This window comes from Ictalurus punctatus, chromosome 6 (assembly GCF_001660625.3).
Source record: "Ictalurus punctatus breed USDA103 chromosome 6, Coco_2.0, whole genome shotgun sequence".
In the NCBI taxonomy this organism is placed as follows: Eukaryota; Metazoa; Chordata; class Actinopteri; order Siluriformes; family Ictaluridae; genus Ictalurus; species Ictalurus punctatus.
In genome coordinates, this window is record NC_030421.2 from 13653753 (window position 1) to 13675300 (window position 21548).

General features: G+C 43.3%; 1 protein-coding gene across 10 annotated transcripts in view; it reads left to right on the forward strand.

The window, feature by feature from the left end:
* LOC108266842 (R3H domain-containing protein 1) overlaps positions 1–21548 on the forward strand; it is a 49683-nt gene that overhangs the window by 25913 nt on the left and 2222 nt on the right. For 6 of the 10 annotated variants that reach the window (XM_047156179.2, XM_017470628.3, XM_017470632.3 and 3 more), the window contains 20 exons: positions 67–145; positions 349–408; positions 585–725; positions 2292–2400; positions 2594–2686; positions 2810–2838; positions 3083–3139; positions 3252–3475; positions 4460–4720; positions 7169–7335; positions 8401–8502; positions 9518–9781; positions 10544–10676; positions 13541–13665; positions 13810–13937; positions 15032–15135; positions 17125–17297; positions 17514–17658; positions 17807–17904; positions 18024–18095. In XM_047156179.2, coding sequence (XP_047012135.2) covers positions 67–145; positions 349–408; positions 585–725; positions 2292–2400; positions 2594–2686; positions 2810–2838; positions 3083–3139; positions 3252–3475; positions 4460–4720; positions 7169–7335; positions 8401–8502; positions 9518–9781; positions 10544–10676; positions 13541–13665; positions 13810–13937; positions 15032–15135; positions 17125–17297; positions 17514–17658; positions 17807–17904; positions 18024–18095 — 2564 coding nt within the window. Of the gene's footprint in view, positions 1–66; positions 146–348; positions 409–584; positions 726–2291; positions 2401–2593; positions 2687–2809; positions 2839–3082; positions 3140–3251; positions 3476–4459; positions 4721–7168; positions 7336–8400; positions 8503–9517; positions 9782–10543; positions 10677–13540; positions 13666–13809; positions 13938–15031; positions 15136–17124; positions 17298–17513; positions 17659–17806; positions 17905–18023; positions 18096–19230; positions 20747–21548 lie in introns of those variants that run through there. The other 4 variants (XM_017470631.3, XM_017470634.3, XM_017470637.3 and 1 more) reach the window with 4 other exon arrangements.

Genomic DNA, 21548 nt, shown 5'->3' on the forward strand with positions numbered 1-21548 from the left:
TGATGCAACCTTTTTATATTGGAAGTGCAGAAGGTGCCGTCTCTCAGATTTTCTCTCTCTCTTAAGATTCCAGTCAAGAATACACCGACTCCACTGGCATCGATCTGCACGAGTTCTTGGTTAACACACTGAAAAACAACCCCAGGTTTGTAAACTTTATTATTATTATTATTATTTTTCATTTTAATTCGATACATAATTTTCTGTAGCCTGCTTTTTCTTGCGGGGTGGGGGTGGGGGGGTGTAAGCGTTCGTCTACATGGAATTCAGCCCCTCGCTTTATTCAGCTCATGAGCGAAATAAGAAACGCTCGCTCGGTACTAAACGACGTTCCTTCGTCTATTCCAGGGACAGAATGATGCTGCTGAAGCTGGAACAGGACATCCTCGACTTCATCAGTAACAATGAGTGAGTTAATGGCTCCCTAAGGCATCCATTGTTTTTGCAAGTGACTGTTTTTCATCAAATCATTGTCTTGTAAGATTTTTTTATTTATTTTTTAAATAAAAATCTGGCTCAGGGAGCAGAGACATAATGATGGTTGCGGGGGTTCTTTTCTTCTTCTTTTTCCTCCACTGTTCCAGGAGCCAGAGAAGAAAGTTCCCACCCATGACCTCCTACCACCGAATGCTCCTGCACCGAGTAGCTGCTTACTTTGGCTTGGACCATAACGTCGACCAAACGGGGAAATGCGTGATCATCAACAAAACTAGCAATACAAGAATGTGAGTAATGGCACCGTCTCAATCCCAGTGTTTCTCCTTTTTCTTTTCTTTTCTTTTTTATAATTTTTTTTTCTTGTGATTCAGCTCTGATCGAAACATCTTAGACTGCCGAAGTGGATGTCGTACAACGGGAGTACATTTAGCCTCGTGTCTGTATTTTAAAATATGTTTTTTTTGCGGAGAACTCCACCGAAGAGTCTTTCGAATATTTCGAACCCGAGGGATCGTAATAGCTGAATCAGGGCTTGCACGATTACGGGCAAAACGATTATCACGATGATTTTGTTCAATATCGATACGAATAATCAATACGATTATTCATTGATTTTAGGGACAATATATTTTTATTGCACTTTCACATTTAAATAAACCGACCGCTGCGTTCACCTCCATGTTGTGCTACATTCCTGCTAATGTACCAAATTTTACCCAAAATCTCGGATAAGCAAAAATAAAAATGCCATCGACCAAATGAAAATATGGATCAAATATAATAATATGCAAACAAATGAAAACAGTTCAGGCGCATGGAGAAAAGGCAATAACGGTGTTTACAGGAGGAGAGACGCAGACAGATCACCCAATAGAGAGGCGCAGGGATGATGTCATTTTGTACCGGAACCCGGAAGTTAGCATCACACCGGTTCCCTCGACAAAAACCCAGTAGGATTTTCACATAGGCTTTTGGATTATTGCAAAAAATAATCTCTGTGATCAACAGAAGTTTACAACACTAACACGTTTTATCCATCAAGATCATTTCCACAAATGAACACAACTTTTATGAAGTTTGAAGCCTAAATACAATTGCCAGAAATAAACAGCTAACCGTACGCTATAAACGAACTACACCACGGACGCTCGACTTCAACGTCACCATCACCAAGCTCCCGAGAACTTTTCCAAACTTTGTTTAAAACATTTTCCATAATACGGATTTACTCTGTGGATGAATGTTCATGCAGGTTTTTTTTTTTTTTGGGGAGGGGGATTAAACCTGAACCAGTATATCTGCAAGGTTTTTTCCTGTTCGGCGTGATGACGTTTAATCTCCCCGACAACGTCTGTAGTCCCGTTTAGCAACTTGTTAACGATCACCTCTTCAGTACACATGAAAGCTTTAAAAGAGGGGTATTATTGGTGTACTCTATGTCGTAGAATAAAACGCGAAAATATGTTGAGCTTGTGTTCACCACAGACCTTATTTCAGGCTTTTAACCAAAATCCCATAAAAAAAAAAACAACAAAAAAAAACACCATTGACTTGAGGACGATGGAACCGAAGTGCTAACCCGTTTCTGGTTTTTGGCGTTACAAGATGACGTCATCCCTGCCCCGCTGTATGGTGATCGGCTGTAAGTTTAGGACGCGCATGATTTGATCTGCAGCGGAGTTTTCTATGAGCGGAGGACGAATTTTAAACGTCAATATCGCAGTCGATCACGTTCATGTAATCGCGGGCGGTCACAATCGTAATCGAGATCGATATATTAATCGTGCAGCCCTAAGCGGAATACGTCTTAATAACGCCTCTGCACTTCTTTTCCGCGACGCCTGCCCGTCCAGACCCGATCAGAAGTTCTCCGAACACTTCAAAGACGACAAGACGGACGATTTCCAGAAGCGCTACATCTTAAAAAGGGACAACTCCAGCATCGACAAAGATGACAACTTGGTAAGTGGTAAAGCTTGGTAAGCTCAACCCTTTAAAAATAAATAAATAAATAAATAAATAAATAAATAAATAAATAAATTTCCAGAAACTGGTATATTGTCTTCGGGTGATGGATGGTTATCGGATAATAAAAGTTTCTTCGATTAAAAGAAAAAAAAGCTGCACATTCAAAAGCAGGTGTTTTGTGTTTCAGATGCGAATGAGGTTAAAGGATGACAGGAGGAGTAAATCAATAGAAGAGCGCGAAGAGGAGTATCAACGGGCGAGAGAGAGAATATTCGCTGACGTGAGATTCATCATTTCTTTCTACTCCAGTCAATTGCTTTATTTAAAAAAACAACATAAACCTGTCTAGAGAACATGGGTTGATGCATCGAAACGTTAAAACCATTGTGGATTTCTGTTGCAGGGTTTGGATGCTTTCGCTCTTGATAGAAGGTGAGTGTTCGGAGGGGGGGTTAAAGGGGGGGGGGTTCCACAAGATGACGGATTTCTTGATAACGTTGCCAGAGTTTGCCGTAAACATCAGAATCCTCCATTTTTGAGAGACACTCATTTGCAGGTGGCCTGAGCATGTGTCCTGCTCCACATATGCTCACGTCAGCTGCTAAAGTTAATGTCTCTCCGATGTGTTAAGACCCAGGCTCGAGGGAAATTAAACCTGGCTTTCTAACTTTGGCAGAATCTACGAGGACGACGTTTGCAACAACGCCACTCAGCAGAGGCGACAGATTTTCAGGTATCCTTTCATTCCTTCCCACGTCGCACACTCGATTCACGTCTGGGCTTATTTATTTAATCCTCACTGGCTTTAAACTGCGATGTGAACACCGTTATTGTGTGCGACTCAGGCTGAAACATGGCCGCTCGGGGAACGGGACCAGCCGCCAGAGCAGCTCAGAGACCGAGGCCCGTTCCTCTGAGCCGCGGCCGTGGAGCAGCACGGACTCGGACAGCTCGAACCGCAACCTGAAGCCAGCCATGACCAAGGCGAGCAGCTTCAGTGGCATCTCGCTGCTCATCCGAGGAGACAGCTCCAGCAGCGGGAAGAGCGCGTCACGCCTCTCTAAAACGGGTGAGTGACACCTGTGTCAGCCAATCGGCTTTCCACAAAAGAGAAAAACAGCGAGCTCTTGAAAATGATTATGTCATGCCCAGAAACACTTCACTGGCTGGCATCAAAGAGAAATATTTCAAATGGCTCTTCAACATTTTGAAAAGGGTTTTGTCTTTTATTTTATTTTTATTATTTATTTATTTGTTTTTAACTTTTATTTATATCTTTTCAAAATTGTTTTGTTACTGGCCAACTCGAAATCCATGACCTCTTCTTTCCCTCTCCTTGTTTTCACAGCATGCCTCTTGCAAGACACATTAAAATGTCTTTAGCGAAAGCTGTAAAAGGTTTTAATGCACGCTTTTTTCCATTTGCATTTTCTCCGACTAACTCTGCATTTTTTTTTTTTTTCCTTTAAAGCGTTTCCATGTTGCTTGATTTTCATGTCTAGAAAATGGCCTGGTATTTTACCCGGTAGGAATTCATTGGCGAAGTTCGTTTCAGCGTGCCGGAGCAAGCTAACCGAGCGAGCAGGACACAAAAACATGTATACAATGCATTTCGAGCCCTCTGTTACTGTAATCCGGCACCTGACTCATGCCAATTATGAAAGTGAAGCGTTAAAAATTTAATTGCTAAATTAACCGAGGCATTAATCAGGAAATTAATTAACTTGTCATTCATTGCTAATAAAATTATGGCTTTTTTTTTTTATGATTATTGCTCTGGTCTCTGAGGTAATTTAGTAATTAGTATAGAAAATGTACGTGCACGTGTTTGGAATATCACTCGGAAAAATTCCCGTATCTATAGGGAAATCTTTATGTCGAACCCTGATTTTAAAATTAGATGCCCAATATCCCCAATGAATTCTTAAAGCTTAAGGGCTCTAATTTATTTCTAACTCCACGGCCGCCATCTTCTAGCATGATTGGCATGGTGTATTTCTTCTGTACCTGTCGCTTAAGGCTTCCTGTCGTTGCTCCCTTCCTCCTTCCCTAGGTTCTGACTCTTCTAGTAGCGTAGGTTCATCTACGGGCTCACTCTCTCGCTCTCTGCCTCCCCCCCCTGCGGCCCCGTCCCTAATCCAGCCGGGCCACGCTGTGCCCTTGGCCTATTCTACCGTCAGCACTAGTAGCAGTGTGTCCTGTGAGCGTGGCAGGAGCGGGGCGCCAACAACCGCAGCTAACGCTAACTACTATTTGCTTCCCCTGGAAGCGGCGGGAATTCCGCCAGGGAGCATCCTGCTCAACCCGCACACAGGTTGGTACTCACGTAGGCACTGACGGATACGTTTCTCTCTTCTTGTGACGTTTTTCTGGTGGCGGGTTTGTCTGTGTTTTTGTTTCTGCCTTGAATCCTAAACTAACCCTACTTACATACATACATACTGTCTTAACCACCTGTTCTTGGATGATGTAAGGGGAGGTAGAGATGTAGAGTCATGGTTTATCAAAACAAAGCAAAAAACGAACGACTGATCCTCCATAATTAGTTTTTCTTCGCTTGTCCTTTGGTAAGTAAATTCAGAGCTGATGAAGCGCACATCACCGTCACCAAATTGCTAAGTATCTCTGCCTAATGAGGCAGCTCATACGCCATTAAAATCCCTCCAAACCCACCGCCAGCCATATCTTTTGGTCAGAACAAATTCTCCAAAGCGTTGCGGGGAAACGGATAATGAAGCCGTCCTGCGTGTTATTGAAAACGAGCCGAGGCGATGGATCCCGTTAACTCTGCTGCATAAAATATTCCCCATTCACTTTGCTCACTCCCGTCTCGTCTTTAAATATGCATGCGGCCGATAAGACGGTACATTGCCACCACTGATATGTTTTTCAGGAGCAGCCCAGGTGTGTAATTGCGCATTGACCTTTCCGAAGCGATCGACAAATGAGGAAGTTTTTCCTCTTTACCCCAAGGATTTCGGGGATGTATCGCGACGTTAAGCGATCAGAGCCTACAGAAACTCGTTCAGGGTCGGAGAATGCTCAAGAGGTCGAAGCCCTGATTCAGATTCCTGTGTGTTTAGCATAAAACACTGCTAGTTTATCATCTAAGTTAGGCTTATGTTGATCTGGTTCTCAAACCTAGAAGCAAGAAATGTATCCATTATACAGACAGGATTGAAATTGGGAAACTCTTGTGTATACAATTTCCTCGCCTAATATTGGCACCCTTGGTAAATATAAACAAAGAAGGCTGTGAGAAATTGTCTTTATTGCCAAGATAACAGCTCTGAGTCTTCTCCTATAATGCCTGATGAGGTTGGAGAATACATGGCAAGGGATGTGAGACCATTCCTCCATACAGAATCTCTCCAGATCCTTCACATTTCAAGGTCCATACTGGTGGACTCTCCTCTTCAGTTCACCCCACAGGTTTTCTGTGGTTTTCATGTCAGGGGACTGGGATGGATATGATAGGACCTTGATTTTGTGGTCAGTAAACCATTTTTGTGTTGATTTTGATGTATGTTTTGGATCATGAGTTTTCATTTAATATCTGTTGATATTTGATAGAGTCCATGATGTCATGTATCCTAACAAAAATGTCCAGGTCCTCTGGCAGAAAAACATCCCCAAAACATTAAAGAGCCACCGCCATATTTAACCGTGTACATGAGGTACTTTTCCATATGGCTACCTCTCTGTGTGCGCCAAAACCACCTCTGGGGTTTATGCCCAAAAAGCTCTATTTTGTTTTCATCTGACCATAGAACCCGATCCCATTTGAAGGTCCAGTAGTGTCTGGCAAACTGAAGACGCTTGAGTTTGTTTTTGGATGAGAGTAGAGGCTTTTTTTTTGAAACCCTTCCAAACATCTTGTGGTGATGTAGGTGACTTCAGATTGTAGTTTTGGAGACTTTCTGACCCCAAGACGCATCTAACTTCTGCAATTCTCCAGCTGTGATCCTTGGAGATTTTTTGGCCTCTCAAACCATCCTCTTCACAGTGTGTTGAGACAATATAGACACACGTCCAATTCCAGGTTGATTCATAACATTTCCAGATGACTGGAACTTCTTAATTATTTCCCTGATGGTGGAAATGGGCATTTTCAATGCTATTTTCTTATAGACACTTCCCATTTTGTGAAGCTCAACAACCTTTTGCCGCACATCACAGCTATATTCCTTGGCCTTACCCATTCCTATGAATGACTACGGGAATTTCACCGATATGTTACCTCATATTTATACCCCTGTGAAACATGAAGTCATGGTTGTACAATTTCCTGTTCCTAGTCACCCAGGTGTACTAAAAAAAATAATAATAATAATAATATCAATGGGAATATCCTTAAAATATATATTTCTCATATTAATTCATAGGGGTACCAATAATTGTTGCACACCTAAATTCAACAGATTTTTATTTTTTTTTTGGATAAACTTGTTTTGTTTGCAGTTGTTTGATAACCACGAGAAGAGTATTTTTGTGAACAAAATATCAAAAGATTAATCAATAGACAATTTTTCACAGCCGCCTTTGCTCATGTTTACCAAGGGTGCCAATATTAGTGGAGGGCACTGTATGCAACTGCTTAAAGAGCTGCAGTCTAGGTGAAATTATTTAATTCAATAGCCGATCTTAATAAGCTTCCACGGTTTCTCTGTGTAACGTTGTAGTAATGTTATCAGAGATATGTGTGTGTGGGTGTGTATATGTATATTCTCCCAATTGGGATTTATCCCTTCTCCAATTGCAGGTCAGCCTTTTATGAACCCGGAATGCAGCGCCGTGGTCTACAGCCCCAACGTGGCTCCTCAAGCTTCCAGGCCCCAGCAGCCTTTGCCTCCTCCACCTCCTCCTCCTCCTCCACCTCCACCTCCTGGCCCCCACCAGCATCAGTCCACCAATCACGTCATGTCCCAGGTATGAACCTGACGTCTCTCTGAGTAACCTGAAGAACAATAACCGGTTAATAATATCATCGCTCCTTCTTTTCTTCCCACAAGAAGAAGAGTATTATGTGTTAAGCAGGAGACAGCTTGCATTTTGCTCTAGACTACTGTCCTAGCAATGAAATATTGAAAATGCATGCTCTTAACCCGCATGCATTATTCAGTTACACAAATTAATGCTACGCTATGATTTGACCGTGTGGTCATGCTTTCCTCCTAACCCCCCCCCGGTACGTCAATTAGATATGATGGATGGTGCTGGAAATGTGCTGATGCCGCTGTCCTGCGGCCAGTTATAGACCCTGAAGGGGCATTAATTGCTTGGTCCAGGTATTTTGCTTGCTATTAAGGGAAGATTAAACCTGTGGCCACGCTGCCGTCGGGGGCCACAGTTGACAGCCCCTCGTCGCAGTGAACGATTTGGCAAATATATGCTCGTGTTAAAGAGCAAGGTGTACTTCAGTTTCCAAATGGGAGCCTCTGGAGTTCACACCAGTCATCTTCGCAAATTAGGATCTGTTAGGTGCTGGATATATGTTCTCAAGCAATATATATACAGTGATGGCCTAGAGGTAGAGGATGCCGGGAACGTTATAATCAGTCGCTCAGGTGTAAAATGACCCCTATCCCCGATCAGAGTGGGCATCGACGACAGTCTTTTCGTATTCCCATCGATCTCCAAAATGAAATCTATCTCCAATTCCATGTATTCCCAGATATAACACACACACACACACACACACTCACAGTGTGACCATCTCTAATTAACCCCATCGCTGTACATTTATCGTTGTTGTCGTTTCGAGCCGCCTAATTGGCTCAATTAACTTCTTCACATGGTGTTGATTTGCTCCCCCCCCCCCCCCTCCCCCACTAAGCCACTAAACTAATATGCCCCGTGGGGTGAAATCCACTTTTTTTCCTTACCCCCACCCAAATATCCGAATGCCTGTGCTGTGCTGTTTTCCCCCTTTCATCTTTTCCGCGTCTTTGACTAAACCCATTCTTGTCTTCTCGTCGTCTGTTGCTTCCTCAGCCTCTCTGGCCTGTCCAGCCCTCCGCTCAGCCTGTGCAGTACTCGGCGGTGTCTTACCCACCACAGCTCCTCTCCGTCTCCCCTAACCAACAGTACACTGTGGTACCACTCTCTCTTTTTCTCTTCTCGTTTTTTGGTGTTTTTCTTTCCTCCTTTCCTTCTTATTTTGTTTTTGTTTTTAACTTTACTGTGCATTCAAATTAAATGTGTGGGGTATTTTTTTTGTTGTTGTTACTGAAGAGTACAAAGATTCGTTTCAGGGTTTGGTTTGAGTTGTGTGTATTCACCACTTTCCTTTTCATTTGTCATCCACAAATCTTATTTGACTACGTGGTGAGGGACTCGAATCTGTAGAGGGTTTTTTTTTTTTTTTCTTTTTTTTTTCCCCTTCCCTTCTGTCTGTGATGAATTCCTTTGGCCCAAATTTGAATATAATGTGATCATTTAAAGCAGGCTCCCTTGATGGATGGTTCTGCTTAATAAAATATAGAAAAGCTCGGGCTGTACAATGCATGGCAGAACGCCATCGCCCCTAATGACACTCATTGGTCTTGTGCCCACGGCAGATTAATACGATCTCCAGAAGTTCATCGTCTGTAGTCAGTGTTTACACATTTCTACACGTCGGCACGAAGAGATTTCCGTTGCATGCTTGAGTAATGTTTAATTTCGTTTACTGGTCTCCGCCAGCCTCCCATTTTTTGACCTCGCTCGAACAGTAAGCGTTCCTGAATTACTAATTAAAAAGGGAGGAAGGCCTGCTTTGAATAATTAATCGAGGAACAGATGTCGAAGTGAATATTCCATGAATAGAAATGCAGCACAAGCCCGTGTGTACGTCTAATTGAGAAAATAAAGCAAATTGATATGGATCGGCGATTAAACCGATGCAGGTTGATTTAATAAAGCTTTTAGGAGCTGGCGGTGGAGGGGAAGGGCGTTCTCAAGTTTGTGCACAACCCATGACTGGACAAAATATTTCCCATTTACTGATTGAGTGAATTTGATCCCGTGTTTAGAAGATATTAAGGAAGAAGACATGACGTATGTTTTATTGACTGGAATATTGACGTCCCGGGTTTTGTGTGTGTGTGTGTGTGTGTGTGTAACCTGGTAGCAAGACAACCTGAGCACCCAGTTCAGCCACATGAGCCTGGCACGTCAGGCGTCAGGCGAGGCCCGTGATGCCCACACTGCCATGTATCCGTCCTCCGTGGTGCTCCAGGCTCCTCCTCCTCCTCCTCAGCAGGCTGGCTACATGGTGCCTACGCCTGGGCAGAGCATGCCAACCCCATCCTACTCCACTCCTGCGCCAGGCCCGGTGCCCGTCAACCAGCCGGTGATGCAGCAGCAGGGCTACATGCAGCAGCCTATGCAGCAGGTATGCTCAAGCCAAGCTTAAATATTGTGGATGTTTGTAGTAATTCAAATATTTTTTAAAATTGTGCTGCACTGACAGTTCAGCGTTAGGATCCTAAAATGGCTGTCATGCTTTGTGAACCGAAGAGCAGTTCAAACGGCATCAAATGTTCGAACGGCGAAGTCCAACACAACATTACTGCAGACCGGTAACAACCTTACGGATGTGGTGAAGCAGCGTTATCTTTTATAATATCGTCATTAAACCTGCTTTAGAATTGTTAGGTAGTAAACCTTATTTACAAGATTATCAAGGCTGTGTATCTTTTCAGGCCTCACATTTCATCAGTGTAGTTAAAAGAAGAAAGCATAAGATTATATTCACACCGAAGAAGGTGAATTATTTTTCTGTGAGTGGGAAACTCTAAACCCGAGTGTTTTGGTGTTGGAAAGCATTTTGTCTATGGGGGTAAGTCGCTAAACCAGCCAGGACGGTGGCGCAGTGTGAAAGAGGAGTAGTAGGTGGAATCTGAGTCGACTGTCACTTATTCATCATTGATCAAGACCTTAACTTTGGAGATATAAATCCCTTTTATGGTATGCTATTTAAAAAGAAAAAAAAAAACCCTTTGTAAACATAAGAGCACAGAATGTATCTAATGCAATAAGGTCTTTGAGCATTTCATATCTGATTGTTGCATATTGACCCTTCAAGAACTTCTGGATTGCTGCGATTACAATGTCTTTTTTTTTTTTTTTTTTTTTTTTTTTTTTAAATCTGCAGATGTCGTGTTACTGCACACCAGGCCAGTACCCGCTTTCCGGCCAGCAGTATCGGCCCGTTGGCACAGTGCAGTACAATAGCCCTCAGAGCCAGCCGATGCCCCCTCCCCCTCCCGCTCCTACCCAACAGCCAGGTAACCCACACAAGACCTGTTACTCTTTAAACCTAAGCAGCTTCTCCTACTCACTTCCTTTAGTCACATCAGTCTTCGTTTCCTCAAGTTTGTTCACAATCTCATAAATGTGTTCCTTTCAGAATTTTTATTGAAATGGGAACTAAAATTTCTCAGCTGATTTTGTTGCACCCTGTCCATTTTGTGTCCCCCCCCTCCCCCGGTACTTTGTTGTCTTTGTTTCCTAGCGCTTGTAGTTTTCACACGAATGATTGGAAATGAGGAAGCACCCCAGGGGCAGAGGAGCGGCGCCGAAAGCTAATTACACAGAGCCGGGCGCTTTTGTACTCGCGTTGTATTGCCCTTTTTTAAACAGATACAATAAGCATTTCCAATCAAATACAAAATTAGTGTTGTTTTTCTTTCTCTCGCTCTCATGTAAATTTGCCTCTTTTGTTACCCCGCATGCTTTGATGGATGTTTTGTTCAACTGAAGTGCAAAAGTGCTGTTTAAAAAAAGAAAAAAAAAAACAAACACCGAAAATGTCCTTTATGGCTTTGAGCGGGATCCTTTGAGGACCTTAAGAGACATGTCCTTGTTAGCAAGCTGTTTTATGGTGCGGTCAGAACGGCGAGCTAAGGAATGGTCTTAAAAGGAATCACTTGGAGGTTTGGATGCAGGATAGTCTCAGTAGGTTGAAAGGTCCCGGAGCGTTCTTTTCAGCTAACATAACAAGGCTGTTGGCTGTGACTCAGAGTGGCTGAATGCGGGGCCGGGACACTGTCTGAGAGGCCCTAAGATTCTCACAGTGAACCGGTCTCTTTTCCAGCCCCTCACTCCTCCTCAAACTAAGCACGTCTCTGTGGGAGCGCAGCATCACTGGCTTATGAAGTGCCTCTGAGACTTTACCTTGTCGATATCCAGCAGTAGACCGTACCGTTTCTACACCAGTGCATGAAGACATCACCAGTACGTCCCCCTTTATGATGTCTGCAGGCATCTTCAATCATCGCGAGTTGTGGCGTGAATTGAAGTTGCAAATCTTGAACCCAAAAAGGTACTCCTAGTAGACGGATCCTCAGGAAGCGCCGTTAGAAATAATCTCTCGGTCGCCTCCGTTTCTGAATAAAATCTGAAAAGAAAAGAACGTGTTTTCTAACTCGGTTTAGTGAAGAAATAGGGGAACATAGTTTTTTTATTTAAAATTTTTTTTTTTTTGTCTCGAATGCACGAAACACACGATCAGATCAGCAGTGATGGATGAGCAGAATGAACTTCACAGTCAACGAGAGAGGGGTGGGGGGGGAATGAAAAATATGAGAGCTCCAGGAAACAAAACATCTGCCCTCGAAAGAAGAAAGACAACACATAGGCTTTTTTTTTTCCTACCCTACCCCCAGAGTCTTAAATCTTAATCATAAGCGCCTGACAGTGCATTACCCCCCCCCCCCCCCCCCCCCCCACCCCCCTCACCCCCAAGCAGGCAACGTGTGAGCAAGAACGTCTTTGAAACTTTCCGAGGGAGTTTTGTGAAATAACTTGCCCCCCCCCGCCCCTTTTTGTCTCACTATCATCATTTTTCTCTTCTTTGCTCAGTCAGCCTACAACACAGAATGTTTAATATTAAATTTCCTTCCATGCTGGCTTCCTAAGTGGAGGTGAGTGAATCGAACCAAAAATAGCCAGCTTCTCTACGGCTCCTCGCCGTGGGCCATCCATTCCTTTTGTCCCACTTCTTCTTTTTTTTCTTTTTTTCTCATCAGGGCTAAATTGATTGCTGTCGCTTTGGCCAAAAGCCAGGAGAAATTGAAAATTGCCTATCCTCCACACCCCCCACCTTCTTCAGCTCCCACACAGGCCTCCCATTGAGTCTTCCCACTGGGCACCTCCTCCGGCGAGAGCTTTTCAATAGCGTCGTCTGGTTGTACACGCCCCCCCCCGCAATAACCTTGACACCAATGCAAATTATCCTTCTCTATAATGGGAGTCGGAACAAAACCACGGCGGCTGCTTTTATATCACGTCTCACCTCACCGGACTGTCTCAGTAAACGTCTTGTCTTCTCTCTCTCTCTCTCTCTTTCTCTCTCTTACCCCCACCCCCCAATGCCATTTTCCAATATCCTTAAAAGATGTAACAAGTCAAGGTGCTCATCAGCCATAATGAAAGACGTTTTAATATAGCGTGTTTGTAGACCTACTCAGACGTAATGAAAAGCCATTTAATGGCAAAGAGACTCGCAGGTGCCGCCACCGGGCGATCGTAAAGTATTTTATCTAACAAGGGAGTAATTAGGCGGATTTGGTTTAATTGACATTTTCTGGCTCTACATAATCCGTCCCAGTATCGCCGTGATGGAAAAGGAAGGAGCACGCCACATTCCTCCGAAACTTCTTGCTTCTTAGCCTCGGGATGTAATGTAATTTCGTACTAGCTCAAATTCATCATTCGGTATTTCGTTTCATCGTTTTGATTCTCTGATGTGCCGTGCTGTGTGACGGTACATACAATATATATATTAGTTTTTTTTTTTTCCCCTGTCGTTTTTATTGCATTGTGCTGCTTAGCTATAATGGTGGCCCATTTTTCAGTGTTATCTCTCAGCGTTCTCAGAAATGCAACGTGTTCCCTGCGGTCCATTCCGCTTTACAATTATGCAAAATATTTCTTTATTTTTTTAAAAACGATTGCAATCTGGAACGTAGTATATTTGCTCTTCACAAGCGCGACTCGAGCGTTCACGTGACCTCAATGACAACGTCACAAAGGAGATTTGATTTCATCGGAAACGAAACGCACAAAGCAGGGTGATGTTACGACCCTGATCCAATTCTACAATCCCATTTCCCATCCGTTTAGTGATGTTTTCTTTCCATCTCTTCAGGTTACCAAACTGTGATGCCAAATCAGCAGCCGCCGAGTCAAACCCTGGTCAGTGGCCAACATAGCAATATGGGAAATCAAATGCAAGGCATGATGGTCCAGTATCCGTCGGTGCCATCTTATCAGGTGAGACGCAGCGCCTTCGCCGTGGTAACCCTTAACTCTTTAAAGACCTGCGTTCCTCGTTAGCATCATTTTAGGTACTAAATGATTTTATGCTCGAGTAATAAGATGGGACAGAAATGGACAACACTCTGCCTTTTTTGACAGGTATCCATGCCTCAAGGATCCCAGCAGACATATCAGCAGCCAGTCATTATTCCCAGCCAGTCGAGCCACGCGTCCAGCATTCAGGTCTACTACAGTGTTATACCACCAAATCAACAGAACACCATGAGGTACGCACTCAGACATGTAGCAGAGTCTTAGTCCAACACCAGGAGCTGCTTTTATTTCATTATGTAAATAAATTTTTAAAAATCATGTACTCGGGTTAATATTTGGAAGCATTATCACACGTTATTTATCCCATGTATTGTATTTAAGGGGATATAAATGGTAGCATGAATTCTCCTCATATAGTGTCACTTTTTTGGGGGCTTTTGTTAGACATTTTACTAGCTTCAGATACCTGATGAAATAAAATCTCCTTCGCATGCTGTCGCTAAATATAAATTTTCTCGCGTAAAGAGGTCAGGCCCACATTGGATCGAGCGTCACAGCGTGTGGAAGAATAAAAGGTTTCACTTTTTTTTTTTTTTTTTTTTTTTTTTTTTTTTTTTTTTAATTATTATTTCGAAGGAGCCTCGACTTTACTAGGCCACGTTTTGGCACTGATTTATGCGACCAGATACCCAACCACTCTTAATATAACCCAGCTGGTCCCGAAAGGAGCGCCATCTCGTTCTCGCTACACATCCGCAATCCTTCATAAGAGGCAGCCTGTGCCAGGGGGCTTATTCCTCAGGGCATGTGCTCGCTCGCTCACTCACTCACTCGCTCGCTCGCTCTCTCTCACTGCTGCCTGTGCACTTTGACTGGCACATCACTCTCCGTGCTGCTTATATCCTCATTAGAGCAGCACTTTACATCCTTATTAGAGCAGTGGAGAACTGGAACAGCGCCTTGGAAAATTGGACGATGGATGATGAATGTCTGTGGTGCCACAATCTTGCTATTGTGAAAATTACATTGTCAGAATTGTGGGGTTTTTTTTGTTGTTTGTTTTTGGATTGTGTGTGTGTGGAGGCATGTCTCGGTAGGTTTGCAAAGGGTATATTTAAACTAGTGCTGGCATGTGGAGCCGTGCCGGTCCCATGTGTGCTTAGTGCCCTATATTAGTCATTTCCTTCCAATTTAGAGGCAATCAGCTGAATTTGTGCTGTATTAAGTCAACTTTAGCCCCAATTTGGTGGAATTTTATTATAGTCTGGGCGGGCAAGACCTGTTTATCAGATTTTGTGTGTGTGTGTGTGTGTGTGTGTTTCCGCAGCTCCACAGTGGGATTCCTACCCCCTCCAGGCACGGAGCAGATGCCGTTCCCCCGCACATCCTCCCCCTGCAGTTCCCAACAGATTCCCGCCCAGCAGTGCTCAGGTACTTAAGGCCGGGATGACCTATAACTCGTTCGGTCAACATCCTCCACTCTCTGCCATCTTGATTCATTTTCATTCCGAATTAGTTTGCGCAACATTTGTGGAAACTGTACCTAATGAATATTTCATGCCTGAGAATCTACATTTTAACTCGGAGTTAACGGCACCATCTGTAGGCTTTCCCGATGGCTAGGGCCCGCATCGTTAATAGTACACAGTCAGTAATTTCTGATGTATAAATGTTCCTCCTAAAATACAGCCAAGCGCTCGTTTTTGTCGCGTAAAGTGCTGAAATAGCACAAATTTTTTTTAAAAAAATTAAATAAATAAAGGAGATTTCAGTCATCTGACCCAATCACATTTTATTGCTCTACAACAAAATCTGCTGCACGCACGAGTGAAAATCTCTCCCGCAGGTTACCCTTTCAAATCAATATCCTCTTTATCCCTGCGCTACCCTTTTATTGCTCTCCCCCTTTAAACTTCCTAATCCTTTGCCATGGCGCACCCACACACACACACACACACTTACACACATAATACCACCTTCCAGTCCCTCCTTGCTGATCACTGGAGCCTCCTAACTTCAAACCTCACAAAATTAGATGGTGCGCCTCAACAAAAGCAGGTCGCGCCTTAAGAAACGGCTAACCACTCCGTTCACCGCGCTAAATCGGAGCAGGCCGGGGAAATTCAAAAAAGGGAACCTGCTGAAAGGGAGGTCGTCGTCGCCGAGGACCCGTGAGCGTATAATTCAGCCCGACAAAAGAAAGGAAGTCGCATAGCGGCGCAGGCGATCTGACTCGTCAGCCTGCCCCACCCACGGTTCAGTTCCGCATCAAGCTTTAAGGTGCTAATTGAAATTATGTTCTGCAGCCCTAACGATCCAATTATCGAACAGATACGGGGTGGTAATTAAAAAGTAATTCCTGTGCCTCTTTGTTCCCAGTTAGAGTAATCTTAAAGAAAGGGAAAAAAAAATGAAGCAAGGGCCTTCATGGGGCCTCTAATTCTAATTTGCTGCTTTACGTGCATGCCGTTAACGCAAATTGCTTCTCTCTCTCTCTCTCTCTCTCTCTCTCTCTCTCTCTCTCTTTGTGGTCCCCCCCCCCCCAACCCTGTGATCTTTCTCTTCTGTCTCTCCATCGTGCTCCTCTTCTTCCACTCATAACAACTAATTAAATGGGAAGATGGGAAGGAAGAAAAGCTGCTTTTCAAAAGCTGGAATTAGATTCCCACTGCTCCTTTTAGTAGCCACTGGCCGAAATGGTTTAATTTCATGGAGGGATTACCAAGTGGAAAGAACATGCCCTTTTTTTAAAATCTCTGTCAGGGCAAATCCTAAATATTTCAACATCTCTCTTTGTGTGTGTGTGTGTATGTGTGTTTCTTGATCAGATACTTTCCACTTTAGAATAGGAGATCCTTATGAGCTTGCCTAGTCATTATTTCGTTATTTTACTTTGCTGGGGGGGGTATGAGCACACCCAAGTCAATTTCACGTGAAGCACAATTAATAAGGGTGCGAGGATATAATGCAAACACTGATTAATTGAATTTAACCTTGTTTTGATCTCAATCTGAAGAGGATATTAAATAGGTTACTTTGAGCCATTTAGGAAAAAAAACAGTAATTACCCAGTGAAAAGCCTTCTGAGCCTTTCGTAAATGGGGTCAAGTCTTTTTTTTTACTCTAAATTTCTCCAGCCTTTCATTAGATTAAATTGTTCGCGAAATATTCGAACGGATTGTGCCGCAAAAGCCGCGTCTCCGAATTCAGGCATTTCAATTGAACACGTTTCCTTCAGTCACAGGTTCAACAGCCTGAAAGCGTCACAGATGATTTATTAGTTTCATTGTAGCCGTTCGTTAATAAAGAGCTCGACTCACACTGGTCAGCTCGTACTGTCAGTGTTTCCTCATGTACTACTAAGTTGAAGCCATGTTGTTGAACAGGGCATCTCATTTTGCATGTATTTGTTGTATACAGGCGTACCTCCTCCACCCCCGGGTAGTGGCATGGTGATGATGCAGCTCACATTACCTCCAGGCCAACAGCCACGGCCACACTCGCCTCCACAGTGGAAACACAACAAGTATCACAGCCTGGACCATCAACGCAGCCAGAAATGCACCGACGTCTGCACTCTGGACAGCTCGCATGTAAGCCTTGTCTAAAATCCCTCCTCCTTTTTTTTTTTTTTGTCTGTCGGTTCATTGTGAAATGTTTCAGAGATGTGTGTGTGTGTGTGTTTATATATATATATATATATATATATATATATATATATATAAAACAATATTTTTATTGGTGTTCTTAGGCGGAGCCATGTCGCTTCATAAAACCTGTGTTTAAGTTCTTAACTTTGTGCTTTCCAGAGCAGCACTCAGCTCGGCAGCCCGTCCACGTCCCCAGCGCAGTCACCCACTCCCTCCCATCTGACGAACGTCAAGAACGTCCGACCCGGCCTCACCTCCCTTCCCATCATGCCTCAGTTCTCCAGATCCATTGTCCCGGGGCAAGGTGAGCTCGGCCTCTCGGTGAAGGACAAGCCTCGACAAGCTGTGCTATTTATTAAGACGTGCTAAATATAGCGATAAACTTTAGAAAGTTACTTGGGTTATACTACTAGTTTGATTTGTGTGTTTGTCGATTGTGTCGTTTTGACTAGGTGATGCGCGGTACCCTCTCCTAGGCCAGCCTCTTCAGTACAACCCTCAGATTCGTCCACCTTTGCTCCACGCGCCCTCGATGGTCACCAATCACCAGGTGAGCCTCACCGAACATACTGCGATAAACACTTACTCGCCACGTAGCGCGTCAGTCATTCCAAGCCAAAGAGCTCCCTCTCATTATGTCCCCCCCCCCTTCTTTCTCCTTTCATTCAGGGTCCGGTGGGAATTCGGCATGGCGGTCGAGGCAGGAAGGGGCCCAGGAAGGCACTCTCTACAGATCTCAGTGTAGGTTAACCCCGTAATGGGGAGGACAGGCGAGAAGAAAGAGGACAGGAGCAGTGACGTTGGCCTAAATATTAAATCTCTGTCCCTAGCCCGTTGTGCCTCCCAAAGCTTTAGACCTCATTTAAAAATAGAATAGCAATGTGTACTTTCTATAGAATTAAAAGGGCTTGGGTATAAAGAAAGCCCCTGGCAATACAATTTCAAATATTAATCCGTGGGATACCAAACGATCCGTCATTAAAGAAGCAGTTATCAAGGGTAGATTCTAGAAACACAGCAAAATCAGGTAAAAATGTGGTATGCGGTCTCTCTGTTTTCCAGTCAGATTAAAAATCTGCACTAATCAGCAGAGCATGGTATTGTTTCAGGAGTACCATGCATATCATGTCTCGTTTAATAAAACAGATTAAAATGAGCTTTACGGTCCTCGTCCTCTCGTTTAACCAGTGACGAGCTGCTAATTAACCATCGAGGGCCGTGAGGTTTCGTCAGATCCGATTAGCTCCGTGATGAGGTCAAGAGATTTTTCCAAGTGTAAAAACAACATTGTCGGAGATGCTCTTCGTGGCCATGTGTAGATACTGAGCATTGTAACACGTATAGACTTTGTACAGTACCATGATTCATTCTGAACTGTGCTTTGGTAGGCTTGATATCACCTTCACCAAATATTTTAATAAATTCAGAAATCGCTGAGCTGGAAAAAAAAAAAAAGCCATAATGTTTGTGGAAAATGTGGTGTAAAAGCTATAGAGAACAGTAAAGAAGCTAATTACGAAAAGCTGACAGGGGCCTTAATAATGGAGTTCATGTTGAAGAAATGCATCAAAATAAAAAATTATATATATATATATATATATATATATATATATATATATATATATATATATATATATATATATATATATATATATATATAAATAAAAATAAATAGTTGGCATGATCTTTTTTTTTGTGAATTAAAGATTATTTGGGAGAACGAGGTGTTTTAGAGAGAGGGACGGTTGGGTAACTGAACAGTTAGTGATGGTTGCTGAACTCTCTCACTCTCTCTCTCTCTCACTCTCTCTCTCTCTCTCTCTCTCTCTCTCTCTCTCTCTCTCTCTCTCTCTCTCTCTCTCTCTCTCTCCTGCAGTGAGTGGGGTGAGTGGGTGGGTCCAGGCGGTGATGGAGCTGCCCAAGGGCGTCAGTCATGCATAGGCCAACCACCTGTAGGGGAAAATCGTGCACGTTGGGCCACACACGTATGGCGTCCGTGCCTAGCCTCCTCCTCCTCACTTCTCGTCCTCTGAGCCAGCCCCCACGTACACCATCCTGTCCACAGTCCCCTCCAGGCACAGCGTCACAGGGGGGAAAGTGACCTGCCACAGTGCCTGCCTGGCACCCTTCGGTCTAGCCCTCAGCCTGGAATGGAGAGGGCCAACTCTCAGTGAGAGTGTTAACAGTACCTGACTCCGCCCATGACCCCTACAGCACCAGCACCCCTCCCTTACTCACCCTCTCCCTCTCCTTTCTGACTCTGAGTTGCCTGTTTTTTAGTTTGTTTTTGTTTTGTTTTTTGTTTTTTTTAAGGATGCGCTTTTCCTCCCTCCAGTTTCCACACACCCGGTGTATAGACACTTGCAGGGGGTGAGAAGTGTGTTGTCTTTCTGATGTTTTAGGTTTTTGGGAAAAGGAAAACGAACTTCTGTTCAGACAAACTCCCGTGACAGTTCTGATATCTCTATAACGTCCTCTCTCTATTTAATTGACTGGAACATATCAAAGGGCAACCTTTATTTGTTTTTGTTTTTTGTCTCTTTCTACTTTTTTTTTTTTTTTTTTTTTAATTTTATCTCTCACTTTTTAAAATTTTTTAGCTGTTACCAGACTAATAGTCCAACAATGATTTTTTTTTTTTTTTTTTTTTTTTTCAACCCACTCCCGCACCATTGATCACATTTACCCCTGTCTGAGGCCCTCCTGGTGCACAGCTGCCCCTCCGTTCCTGCCATCACCCCCTCGGTGTGGTCAAATCATGGAGTCACCGGTGTGCTACGCAGCGGGTCTCATGTCGTGCCTTCGATCAGAGGCAGACTTCGCTTTTCCCCGACAAAGAAAAGCGAAGATGCCTCAGTGTCTAGTGTAAAATGACGACCCACGCATTGTTTTGTAAATAATTTATATAGTAGCTAAATAATTCAGTTGTTTTCCTTTCCTCTGAATGTTGGGAATAGGCACAGGCTGTTTTGGGTTGTTTGTTTGTTTTTTGTTTGTTTGTTTTGTTTGGGTTTTTTTGGTCATCCCTCGATTTTAAACTTTATTTAAGATGTCACAACAAATCACCCCTTCTCATTTTAATAATCCTCATCTCGAACGATTCTACTCCGCCTGTCTCCGTTTCTCTTCCGCACACACGGAACTTTTGATTTTCAGAATATTTTTAAAAAATTATATACTGGGTCACTGGAGAGAAAAAAATAAAAAACCCACACAATTTGCACATTTATACAATTCGCTATATATATATAAATATATATAAATAAATATATATATATATTTTTTTCTTTTATTTCTCAAAGAAAATGTGTGGATTCTGAAAGGCTGTTTAAATGTTTACTGGTGTCATTTTTATTTCAGTTTGAAAACCAATAAATGTTTACACCAAATGACGTCTTTATGCCAGATGAACACGAGTTCTTCCTTTCTTCCTCCTCCTCGTAGAGCTGGTGCTTGTATATATTTGTAATCATTTTTTTAAAGATCTAATCTCCCGACAGAGCAGGTTGCTGTCTCTGTTAGTCCACATCAGTTCGTGGCTTTGTTAGCATGGCTGCCTGGGCCTGTCATCTGCTGCTCTGCCGGCTGCTATTCATCTCAATATTCCCTTTATTGGCCCATTTGTCTGCTACATTAACCTTCTTCCAACCTCATCTCTCCAAACTGCCTTACAGTTTATCTAGATTTTTCCTCTTCCCTCCCCTCCCGCTGTTCTTCGCCCCACCTTTCCTTAATAACGTCAAAGCAATTTAGCGCAAGAAGAATCCTGCCCACCTGGCTGCGTTTCATATCAGCCAGAGGGAGTGCGCTCGTGCCAGAGCCTTAGAAGGTAGAGATCTTCATCACGATGTCATTGAGCTTATTAATGGGTAATTAAGCCGAAGAGCAGCTGTAGGACCGAGCGCTCACTCGGTGATGCTTGAGGTAGACCTCTCAAAAAAAATAAATAAAATAAATCTTCACTGTTTTATGGATCTTTTGAATTCCTCTGCTTAGTTGATCGTAATTGTTTTTATTGCTCTCTCGAAGCACAATCATGCCTTTCCACAATGCCTTTTTTTTTTTTCATTCCTCAGTCAAATATATGAGATGATGTACAATCCAGTCAAGCAGCGTGTGTAAGCTTCGGGAGACAAATGTTGTCATTTTTCTTACACTTATTTTCCCAGTAGACACTCTGCAGACATTTCCACA